This window comes from Calypte anna, chromosome Z, assembly GCF_003957555.1.
Source record: "Calypte anna isolate BGI_N300 chromosome Z, bCalAnn1_v1.p, whole genome shotgun sequence".
In the NCBI taxonomy this organism is placed as follows: domain Eukaryota; kingdom Metazoa; phylum Chordata; class Aves; order Apodiformes; family Trochilidae; genus Calypte; species Calypte anna.
Genome location: NC_044274.1, coordinates 27,689,156 through 27,702,023, shown reverse-complemented (window position 1 = coordinate 27,702,023; position 12,868 = coordinate 27,689,156). Strand labels below are relative to the sequence as shown.

Sequence of the window (12,868 nt, the reverse complement as noted above, 5' to 3'; positions counted from 1 at the left end):
CTAGGCTCTGTCTCCCTAAATGAAATCTATGAACAGACACCTAAAGGTCTAAAGAGACAAATCTGTCTTCTGACCAGTAGGAGCCACAACAGCTGAAGAAAAATCAAAGAAAATTTGTTAAAACAAACCGAAACACCGGTTAGCACCATTCTTAAAAAAAAAAGCATCTCAGAAAAACTCACTATATCTCTCAATTAATCTAAGAGTTCTAATTGCAACTACCACTATCTGATGCAGAAAGGAGACAGGTATCTCACAATCCATTTCAAACAGCACTTATCCTTGGACTGATCTCAGTGAAGCGAGGCTACATTCAAATGCATTAATCTAAGAGCTCAGTTATTTTCAGCCTCTAGTAGAAAAATCTCTGAAAGCACAGACATCTCTTTATGGGTTTCTTTTGTTTATCTTTGTTCAAGAGCCAAGCTCCAGGACCAAGTTCCAAGTCAAAATAAAATTTGTCCACAATGATACCTTCATACCTGTTGTCGACTACTGAGATCCAGTTGCTTCCAAAACTGAAAATCTAAACAGAGATCACGCCAGTATTTACAGACCAATGATGCTGAAAGACAACGCTCATTCAGGGATAAATTGGAAAGTATCTGTAAAGAAAATGAAAAAAATACTATTTGTAAGAGGTAGTCATATTTAACAGGCAGAAATATTTTACTACTAAACTGTCCTGTGAAGTAAAGAAAAGTATCATTGAAACACACAGCTCTACAACTTGCCACAACTTGCAGGTTAGTCAAAAACATTAACAAAAAAACCCTGCATCACACAAGAGCTGACAGTTTTCTCACATTAGCACAACCAGCAAGAGAACATATCCTGCTTAAGCACTGATTTCTTAGACCAGATTTCAACCGCACTTCTGTGATGGCATACCTAAAGAATTACAAATACAAGCATTAGCACAAAGTTATTTGCAAGCCATTTAAAATGAGTTTTCATTCATGTTCTGGTTCAGATAAAAATACCTTTGCTTTTAAATTCAGTTAAGATATTGGAGTCATAAAAGCAGATACTAAAACAAAAGTCTCGTGGGAAGAGGGCATAAGATGGTGGAGATGATCAGCAGAGCAAAACATGTTATACAAAGAGACTAAGCATATAATTAGCATTTTATACCCCAAGGTACTGAGCATTAGATCAGCCTGCAAAAAAGAATAAGCCATAAGTTTATGACAGGCTCACAAGCTGCTGTTACATTTACTATATTCAATCCTTTCTCAGAAGGATGATAACTAATAAATATAAAAAGGTCTGTCAAGAGGTACATATGAAGGTTCACTGTAACTACAAACGAACTGTAATCCATACATCATCCTATAATGGAAAAGGCAATCACATCCTTAAGATACCTACACAGAAATACAGACTGCTAAACATGAAAAAATCCTCCCACTCAACTGATGAGTAGAACTACACTAAGTAGAAGCACTACAGCCAATCTCAGGCAGCATGGCCAAGAAACTCTGAACATACTAGATAATGTCAACAGGAAAGTACTGAAATCCAGAAAACCATGAAAAAAATGGAAGACTGTTCCACCAAGGAAAAGAGAGGGCAAAGGAGGTAAACAAACTAAACAGAATAACACTTTCCTCTTTGTGGTGGGTAGGACAATTAAGTCTAAAACTAAGGATAATGGAGCATTGGAATCTAATATCTGGTAACTTACAGAATTTCCATCACTGATGGTCTTTAGAACAGACTAAACAACAACAATAACAACCATTTTTGCCCCCTTGTTCTAGAAGATGCCTTAGCTTATGAATTTTGAATATGTATATCCCTGGAAGAATCCTCATACAGGGGAGCTGGCTGACTATTCCTAAAAGAAAATCAAATTCACTGACTTCTATAAATGCTTGGAAGATCTATCAGTTCCAGTTTCTTCTTCTAGCTGCAAAAACCTCAATCTCTTCCATAAGATTCTTTGCGGTGCTGGAGAATTGTGCATGGACATCATTTTCCTGAAAGTCCTTTGTTTGATCATTACCCAAGTATACGGGTGTTTCTTGTTAGAGATGAAACAATCTATGTCTGCTTCCTCTCTGCAGTTTTCTGTCTGTACTTACGAATCTATACACATAGCAAGGAGGTGTCTGTGACCACCATGCAAAGAAATAACATCACCTCCAATCAAGGAAGAAAAATCACTAAATACTAAGTAGTAATTAGGCACCTGACGTTGCTACTGCAAAAATGTAATTTTAAGCATTAGGAAAAAAAAAGACAGTCTAATGATTCTCAGCAATTGTAATTTCTAGAGCAGCAGGAAACTTGTCCCTACTACCAGTATGAAACAAAAGACTGAACCTTCCAACAGTTCGAAAAAAGCCTCAGAAGTGAATAAGGCAGTATCATCCAGGTTATTTTTAGGCAGATATCAGACTGACTCCAGGTAATAGTAAGAAGGGATGCCAAAGTTGGAATTATAAAATATACTAACCAACCTTTGCTGCTGTGGTAAATAAATAAGCTTACTCATCGAAAAACAAGAAATAAGAGCTTGCAGTTCTTGAAACAAGAATATAGCAAACACAGAACAGGAAAAATTATGAATATGAAAGCCCTTTCAAAATTTTATTCCAACTATCATTCTACCAAAAGCTAGAAACCCCCACAGATCACAAGAGACCTATTGTTTTGCTACTCCATGAGCAGTAGCAATGCCAAAGCAAACAGAGAAGCAAGATTAATTCAGTTACTTGACACAAAAAGTATTTCTACACGGACAATATTGTTCTGGAAGAATTGTCTGTAAGCATTTGAGGTCATGTTTTAGTTCATGCTGTACTTAACTCTAGCTGTAGATACAAGTAAGGAGCGTACAGGTGTTACAAACTGACTTTTTTAGGAACAGCCACTTCTTTGGGAAGCTGCTGTTGACAGTCATTGCAGTAATTTCAGAAGTAGCCACAAAAATTACACAGTCATTACAACTTCAAAGACAAGGCCTTGCCAGTTTTGTGTTCTGCAGCAGCTATCATGATTCCAAATATAAAAATATTCTGAATTTTATCACATAGAACTTTTTCTTCAGTGCTTGCAGTTGTTAAAAGAACATGTATTGAACTGCATCAAATAATGTATTGAACTGCATCAAATGGGTTTAGCAGCAATACCTATACATATTCCACTTTGGTGAAACATCATCCTTACGTTGAGAGATCATCTAAGCTGCAGGTTAAAGTACTACATTAACACATATAACACTACAACCAATTTTGATGGCCTTCACCACCCTTTAATTAGGTTTAATTCTCTAGATATATACTGATACTGTGGCAGTTTAATTGTACTGAGTATTAAAAATTGTTTTCTTATTCCCAAGGCTGTATAAATACAGAAGAAAGCTCAAAATATTCCTACCACCAAGCTTGTTCATTTAGCTCCTGCTTATGACATAAATTTCAGGGAGCAGTATACTCAGGCATGTATAGCTGTGTGTCCAACACTCATTGCCCTCCAGCCCTCCCCAAATTAAATCTGTCTGATACTGTAATACCCCTTTCCAAGCACTCTAATAAAAAATAAGCTTGATAATATTTTCTAGATGCATTTCACATTTTTTTCACCTGTTGACAAGAGGGAGGGGTAGAAGAAGCAGAGTTCTACAAGCCAAAAAAACCCACCTTACTCATGTTCTTTATTGTCTAGTCTTACACCCTTTCAGCTCACATTCCTAAAACACGTCAGTACCTCCTGCTTCACCATTTCAAGTGATAATTATGATTAGTGGGTTTTTCTTCTCCTCAATGAATGCAAAAGATTACCTGGGTTTCAAGACTAGATCCAACTAGATCAACACCCAAAATGTTCAGCATTCATGGTCTTATCATACATTCTGGAGAGTCAGTTGTATGTCAATCTCTTGCTTTGAAACAATCATTCAGTGACTCATTTAAGACTACAGTAAAAATAAAATTTAAAAAAAAAAAAAAGCACAATGCCCAGAACAGCAAAAGTTAACTTCCATATATACCTGGCTTTCAGTCAGATCACAACCAACCTGCTGAACCCTTCAAACAGTCCAAGTTTATGTCCTTGCAAGACACAACCATACAAATCCTTTGTAGGACAAAATCCATACAAAGAAGTTGTTTTACCTTTAAGCAACAAAGCACAACTAATTGCACACAGTACTACAAAAACACAGGACTATTTCCAGTGTGTCTGCACACTGTGTGTCAACTCACTATTCTGGACCAGGTGATAGCTCAATTGACTTTAACCCAGTCAAATTGAGCCTTTGCACAGCACACTTACCAGTCACAGAAACCAGTGCCTGATCAAGTTGTAGGGTTTTTTCAACTTTGTGGAATAAATATTTTGTTTGATCATGGATCGAAAGAAAGGCAGAAGCTGATAGAAATAACAGTTCTTTAATTATCTCTTTTACCACCTATGCGATGGGGCTTCAAACATTACACATGTAACACTCTGGGAAAGGTATGCGAGAATGCTAGATATTTCCAGGTGTGTAGGCAAAGAAGGACTACTTTCAATTTTTGTGGTAAATGTTAGCAATTCAGCAAGGACAAAAAGAAGGCAAAAAAACCAAACACCCTATGAATATCTTTTCTTAAAAGATTAAAGACAAGATTTAAATATAGTAAATCCAGGTATTAAACTTAATCTGTAAATATTCGATAAATCTGACCTTAAAGCAAGTTCCTCAAAGTTCAGTCAAGTGAAGGACTAACTCCACTTCTAATCAAAGAAAATCACAAGAAGTCAATCATGAATGTTACTACAAAAAGTACACTAGAAACTTGTGCATATGCTTTGTGACAAAATACACCTAGTGCCAACTTTTCCAAAATCAAGAATTCACGTCACACATGCCACACAAGTATGGAGTAAAAAAAAAAAAAATTTCTTGAATTTTGTTTAAATTATCAAAAGACAATCAAAAGACAAAGAAAAATTTCTAAAAACCACAATCAACCAGAATGACTGATTGCACGCACTTAAGCTTTTGCCTCAGGAAGAGAGGCAAGAAAATTCATTTGATTGCCAGTAACATTATTGAAAGATACTACTAACTTTAAGAACAAGTTAGAGATTTATGACTTAGAACACAACAGAGACTGTAGCCCCCAGGGCAGAATGGGGATGATAAAAAGTGCATCCACACATTCCCTATTTCTGTCATGGTTTTCATTCAGAAGATCTTGCAATATAACAAGAAGAGTAAAGACTTATGTGACTCTTACTTTTCTCAATAAAAATCTTGTATCAAATAAAAATAGGTATCTGTGAAACTGCATCAGCCCTATTTGTTCTGCAACAAAAAAAACCCCACATTGCATTAACATTACATAGAAAGAACATTATAAGAACATTTTATGGTGCTTAACGAACCTGATACATTCATTCTTGGAAAACTGCTCATTTGATTCATCAGCTCTGTTTAATGTTTTTCAGCAACTGAAGTTCCATTATTACAAAAGCAAATAAATTCAAAGTATTATTTAATACAAGAACATAATGAGCATGCAACTTTTTACTCTAAAGCATTGTGTTTGTTAACTACAGGAAAAGCCTCCAGCTTTGTTTATGAAAGGTTATTTTGGTCTAGTCCATAAAATTAAAAAAATTCTCAACAGTAGATGAAGGCCAGAGAAATATTTGCTTCATTTTTAGGAGGTTTCATTGCTTTATCTGCACGTGAACTTAATAAGGAAAACATCAATGATTCATGAGCACTGGAATATATGAAAAAGTTACAAGCACTCAAGGCACATACCTCTTAAAGAAGCCTCAGTACACCCATAAAGGGAATAAAGTTTAAAATGCTCTTGTGATTAACAAAAATGTGCCAGGCAGGAAGTGGTTGTGTCATTTCATATCACACACAAGATTCCTACACCAAGCTGCCATCAACAGGAACAGTTTACCTTTTTACTAGTCCCCTGCTTCTGGCTACCTGAATTTTTGCACTGGATTTAGTGACTGTACTCCGACAAAGACTTCTCAGACAGCTAATCCTGAGGAAAATTTTTGCAACCTTAGACGGGGTTATTATTCAATTCTGCAATTGCAGGACCAGTCTACTGAGCACAAAGCTAGCTCCAGGAACATGCAGCCAGAGGTTACAAAAGAGAGACACTGCTCTTAACAGCCACTTGCAAACAGATTGCCTTCGCTGTAATAAGAAACACAACTTTTTTAGTTTTTATCTGTAAAAAGTGACAGGAGACAGTAATACCTTTCCTGCTAATGAAAAGAAAGGTTCTGACCAATAAGCACAATATCTTTACTTGAAGAGGCTGATAAAATTTTATTCTCAGCCACCCAACTGTCCTCACTGTGTTGCTTCCAAATCACCACAATTTAGAAATGGAGACACTAAAACAAATCTAAACCTGAGAATAATGAAAATAATGTTGGTAACACAGTGATGGCTTAGCTTTTAGAAAATGCTTATCTGATTTTCTTAGTTTCCCATGCTCTGCCAACAAGTGAGTACACAAGGGCACACGAGAAGACAAAGAGACTACAACCTTCTGTAGAATCTGAAACTACACAAGTTAGAACAGCCAGTCACCATGGGAGTGTGAAGAATGCATGAAGAACACATGACAGGCAGGTGCACAGATCACAGAGGTGCATAATGTCATTGCCATGGCATTTCTTTGTTCAGCATCCCCCTTCACAATCACCAGCTTGAGCTATTGTGATGTTTTCCCAGCTGTCTCATGTGAACATATTATTGTTTAAGAGTAAGATTCGATGCCTGACACCTCTGCTATGGGAAAGACAGGAACACAGTTGAACTTCTTATCAATTTTCTCCTAACAAAGGAGTGCATCTCAGTCTTCTTTCTGAATAGAAGTGTCATTTGGTTTGAATTGAATCTTCAGGCTACCATCACAGTCCATGTTTTCACAACCTGTAGCTCTCCTTTGATACCTCTCTGATTTGTCTGTGGGTTTTTTAAGGAGGCCCCATTGCTCACAACCTAATGCAGTACTCTTACAGAGGCTTAAAAGTAGCAAGCACAGCACAGGACTTCCTTTCTGTGTTCTACATGCACAGTTCCTGTTAATACAGCCCGAAGGGCAGTCTGAAGTGTTTGAACCACCATTACTAAATTCCATCAGTCTTCATACCATTTCAACTTTTATGATTAAACAGCAGCACTGCAAAGAGGTAAAAGATTTGTTTCTGCTTTCCAAAAGCAAACAGACATGAAACTGCAAAATGCACAGATTTGTGATACCCAGCACAAAGATCTGAAAACTCAGTGATACAAAGAGTAAGACTTTGTAATCTTACACACTGCATGCTTATAAAGAGCTTCCTTACATTCACATATCTGCCTAGGTTTCAGTCAAGTTGACTGATCTGTTATTCCTTAGTTCCTCTCAGATTTTAAAAGAGAATTTAAATTATCCTTTATTCAAAAGTAATAAACTATCACTACAAAATTTACAAATTAGATTTTGCCTGCTGTGTAACACATTTTTCCAATACATGTTTCAGCGATTACACAAAAAGTAAACCAACCTACACACTTGCTTAACCTGGGGAACTGCAGTGCTTTTATGCCTCCATACTGATGAAGAGACCTCTTCCCCAGCCTGGGGAACAGCATCACCTGACACACTCCACTATCAACTTCCCAGATTAGTGGAGCCTATTTGAGGATCTGCAGACCAAGTTCAGTCTGATAAATTCTTCCATCCAGTCCCATATCCTTCACTTTGGGGCAGCTAGGTACAGCCCATAGCTGAACAACTATTATACATTCCTTCAGACCTTTCTCCAGCCCATGTACAGACACTGGTGGCAGTCATCCTGGAACTGGCACCACACCATGAGAAGGTCACAGAGGTAGGAATCAAGAGAAGGAAGCACAAAACAACACAGGGTCTGGCTCTGGAGGCTTCTGAGGATTGAATCTCATGCACATGAATTAAGGTTCACGTCTCCACTAACTACGGTGAAAAGTTATTACTAAACTTCAGGCCTCCTACCCCCCCACAATAAAATGGCACATTTGGAGACAGGATTACATTTGGGATATTCTATCTGTGTCAAAACCCAACACATGAAGGCTTTTAGGCACCTGTGTAATTCAGTTAACAGGATGCCTGGTCAGAAATCTTAAGTTAAAAGTCCCATAACAGAGCAGGATTCTATGGAAGCAGCAAAAACAAAAAACAAACAAGCAAACAAAACAAAAAAAAAAATACACCACCAAACCCCCATAAAACAACAAACCCATAAATCTATCAAAAAATCAAAGGGGAATTAGTGCGAAGGAGAAAGGGGTGCAAGGGAGGAAGGGGGATGAAAACAAAAAACAGGAAAGTAGGATGGTACCACCTAATGTAATTGAGGGCAGGCTTTTTCAAAAACACTACTGATGTAGCTGAATTTAAGAAACTAAAGAGACCAATTCACTGGGGGAAGTGGGGAATATGTACCTGTACTTTCAAGGAGGGTTTTTTGTTGGTTTGCTTGGTTTTCTGATTGTTCTGTTGGGAGTTTTTGATGTTTTACAAATTAGATATGGTGTCAGTATAAAATAGAACACCATATTTACCCTAGTCCAAAGGTGAGACAGGTATTAACATACCTTCTCTATTAAAAGAACTGGTTTATGAGAGAGTTACAGATTTGTATTTTTGAAAAAAGTTAAATCAAGTACTAAAGTGATCACCGAAAAGTACTGATACCACGTATGAGAAAAAGCATTTAAATCATGCTAAACAAGTCAGTCCAGTTTCAAATCCTAAAACAGAGTACCAAAGAATAAGTTACCTTCCACTAATACTGGCAAAGGGATTATTTTTCAGAGTTATTACAATACAAAATTTCAATTCCAGAATTACAGAAGAGAATAATTTGAATAGGATAGTTCTTAAGTTTGAAGTTTTTGCAAAAAAGGGATTTTCATAGGTCAAAGTAATCTTATCCATGAGTAATTTGATATCTTTACTAGTTTCCCATTCTGCTTGGGCAACTCCATTAATAATACCCATTACTGAATTTAACAAATGGTTATATGTATTTTTTTGTGCTAATGCCTTAAGTATCCCTGTTTGATCAGACTGCAGTCTTTGCTTCTATTAATCTATGAATTTTCTGCTGGCTATGTATAATTCTTCTTTTTAACAGTCAGCAATGCATTTCACTAGCTCATGTGGGGCAGAAACCCTCTTTTGGTTGGTCAAGATGTTGCGATCTTCTCTAGGTACTGTGGATTCTGGCTCTGCAATATCTTCTTAAAGACTTACTAAGTCTTTATATATGCTGTGGTCAGAAATTTCCAAGCCTTTGGTCCTGGATCCTTTCCTTTCACAGGAGGTTGACTCCTAGGATCCCTGATGGCTCTCCAGCTGAATCACTATCCAACACTGACAGGAATTAAACTTTCATTCTTCTAATCAATACTACTACATGTAAGATTCTATTTAGTTTTGACATTCGAGCATGACAAATTGATCCTGCAAAATCAAATAGTGTGCCTAGTTCAGTTTTCACAGACTCAACTACTGTGTATGCAGGTATTTCAGATACGACAGGTCTTAAGGCAATTGTCCCATCCATGCAATGCCCCAGACACTCAAATTGTAAAACATTTGTGACTTACATGCCACTATTTCAATTTACCCTATGAATTCTTTAGCAAGTGAATCAAGTTCTGAAATACTTAATTGAAAAATTAACCGGGCTACACAAGGTTGAGATTTAATCCAATCTGTCGTGGGTCCTGCATTGTAAACTTGAAGAATATATGTGCTGTCTGCCTCTGCATGCCTGTTAAATGATGCTGTGAAAACCTGGAACCTTCTTCCGTAACTTGGTGCATTGACCCTGCTTTTTAATTCAAACCACAGAAAACTCCTTGAAAGAGCTCCAGATGATGTTTCAATATGGAGACAACTTGAAGTGCATTAAAAATGTGATCTCCTCTTTTATGATCTTTTTTGTGCAGGGATGCAGTTGCATGTTGGTCTGATGTGAAACCTGCAGGTGCTATGGCAGATTGCTCAATTCCTACTTCTTTGAAAGCTGGGTGCAACCCTTTAAATATAAACCACAGAAATATCAAGCCTGGTGTAACCTCATCAAATAGTCTTGTAAATGATGGATCTAAAAGGTCCTTGGCATTTCTTTCAATGGCATTTTCACAACTAATACCTGGTCCTGGTCCTTCTTCTTGATGAAACTGCTCCAACTCAAAGTTGCATACGATATACTCCTCATGTCATTTTGAACTCTCCATTAATCTGAAGTTCCCCCTTCCATTATTTTGTAGTTGAATGGCTTAGAGAGGGCATTAGAAAGGTATGTCACTAGGAAAACTGAGCTTGGGTTGTTCCAATCTTTAGCACTTCGGAACTCTTTGAATAGTGCATCTATGAAGCTTACATACCCTTACTAACACATTCAAATGTACCTTAAAAAAAAAAGAAAATAAAATATGCAAGCCATCTGAAAACCCCACAGAATTAATTTTATGTGCAAGACACGAAGGTAAGTCAACTGTTACTGAAGACATAAAGGTAAGTCAACTGTTAACTGTTCGACAAAATACAGGAGGTACTTTTCACATTGGGGTTGCACAGCTAACAGTGCAGAGAAACAAGAAGTCACCTGTCTCACACTTTTCTCCTGACATGCCTTGTTTTAAGTTTAACCACCTGATCCTGGCATAAACTGAATACTGGAACACTACTTTCCAAACTTTAAAGACACACTGTCCTCAAACTATGGCAAACATCAAAGGCTTCAGTTTCAGCCACACTCTGATTTTCAGATAACGTTTAGCTGAAGACAGCATACTCACTACAGAGTAGCTTAAAAATTAACTTGTTATCAAAAGAGAACAGCACTAAAGGAAGCAAAAGACAGCAGGTGGCAGGAAAGAGAGACTGTTATTGAAAGCATGAGTAAAAGGCTTTGGAAGTACATAGCTCCACTGGGCTAAAAATACTCTGGCTGATTGTGAACCAGTAATGTAAAAACTGACTCAAAATACACAGTAGTACATATCTTTTTTCCTATAATCAACACTGAAAATTTGTCTATGTAGTTTTGACATCGACAGAAGCACTAAATACAGTGATCGTTCCCCTTAGTGAGTGTTCCATCAGTGATGTAATAGGAAGCTGTCTGAGAAGGGACCATTGCTCACTTCACAGGTGCGACTCAAAATATTTAGGGGTAGGTACCGGAGTCCTGCCTAACTATACGCCCCGGTCACGACTAAAAATGCCTTTTAAAACGACAAACCAAAACGACGAGGGAAAAATCCCCACCCTCATCACCTTATTTACCTCCCAAACGCCAGGGGAGGTCCGGTGCCCGCCCACCCTGCGTTTCTGGGGTGGTGAGGGAGGAGAGCCGCGGCCCCCGTAGGGACCGAAGATGGGAAACCCCGCCCAAAGCGGAGTCAGCCCCCTCTACACCCACGGCTTCCCCGGGGTCAACCCCAATCACGGTAGACCCGCCCGTTCTCCGACCACGACCCACCTTGAGGAGGATGGAGGACGGCAGCTGATTTATGTTCGGGGCAGCCGGCAGCAGCGGCTCTCGGCAGCAGTCACGGGGGTGCTCCAGCGGCTCCTCGCAGCCAGCCTCACCATCTCTTTCCTCTTTCTCCCTCTCCTCCAGGGCGGGGGGCTGCGGCGAGGCGGGCTGCCCCCCGCCACCGCTCTCCCCGGCAGCGCCCCGAGCGGGGGCTCCCCCACCGCCCGCCGCGCAGCCGTCGGCGGAGGGCAGGGTGCAGAGCTGCGGGTCCCCCGGGCACTGGCAGCGGACGGCCTCGGGCTCCGCGGCGGCCGCGCATCGCGGCTGCTTGCAGGGCGGGCAGGCGGGCATGCCGGCCCCTTTGCGTTTGCACAGCATCTCGGAGGCGACCTCGCCAGGCGGCCTGGCTGGCCCCAGGAGGCCACGCACCGGCGAGGGCAGCAGGCCCGAGAGGAGGAGGCGCTGGCAGCTGCCCCGCGGCTCCCAGGCGGAGGGCCGCAGGCGGAGGAGGCGGCGGGCGACTCGCTGCTCCGCGGTGGCGAGAGCCGCGTAGGGTGGCGGTGGCAGCAAGGGGTCTCCGGCGGGCAGGGTCTGCTCTGGGGCGGGCGGGCTGGCGCTGTGCACGATAAAGCAGAGCATGCAAGGCCCACGCAGGAAGCAGCTCCGGCTGCGCGGAGGCACCTTCCTCGCCCGGCGGCGGCAGCACCGGTCGCGGCTCAGGCTGCTTGCCTCCTTCGAGAGCAGGTGGCCCATATATGAGATGGCAGTGGCGAAAAGGGCCGCGGGGTGTCACCTGCGGGAGGCGGCGCCGGACGCTGTCATGCTGACGGCGGGGACGGCGGGTTGCGGGGCCGAGCCGGGCTAGGACAGGAGAGGTCAGGACGCGGCGGCAGAGCTGGTTCCGGGACGCGGCGCCGGGCGGAAGGAGCTTCCGCTACCGCCTCCCTGACCTCCTCAGGGGGAGGAGAGAGCGGGCGGTGCTCGGCGGCCTGGGCGGTGCCCGGCAGCACTGCGGGCAGCTGCTGGGATGGGATGGGGTGGGATGGAGGTGGAAGGAGGAGCGGGGAGTTGGCAGTGGCGGCACTGGGCTCGGCGGCCTCCCTCCCTCCCACGGAGGCTCCGTGGGGAGCTGCGGGGTCGCTGTGAGCAGCTCGACGGTGTCTGAGCCTCCGGGTTCCCGCACCGCGGGTGTGGGTTTGGGTTTACGTACGTAGGCGCGGTGTGCCCGTGAGTGCCCAAATAATGCGGTGTGCGTGCGTTATTTGAATGCACTGTATGTATAAATACAGATATATAGGGTGGAGCCTTTATATGAGCATGCACTGTACATATTTTTTAATACCTGAAACAAAAGGTCTTGGTTACA

The 12,868-nt window shown here is 41.2% G+C and overlaps 1 protein-coding gene across 1 annotated transcript in view; it reads right to left on the bottom strand.

The window, feature by feature from the left end:
- FBXL17 (F-box and leucine rich repeat protein 17) overlaps window positions 1-12,454 on the bottom strand; it is a 243,167-nt gene extending 230,713 nt beyond the window's left edge. Inside the window, exons 1-2 of the mRNA XM_030466773.1 lie at window positions 11,506-12,454; window positions 483-605 (exon numbers count right to left, since the gene is read on the bottom strand). Of these exons, the coding sequence (XP_030322633.1) occupies window positions 483-605; window positions 11,506-12,255 (873 nt within the window). The 5' untranslated portion in view covers window positions 12,256-12,454. The remainder of the gene's footprint in view (window positions 1-482; window positions 606-11,505) is intronic.
- Between the last annotated feature and the right edge of the window lie 414 nt (window positions 12,455-12,868).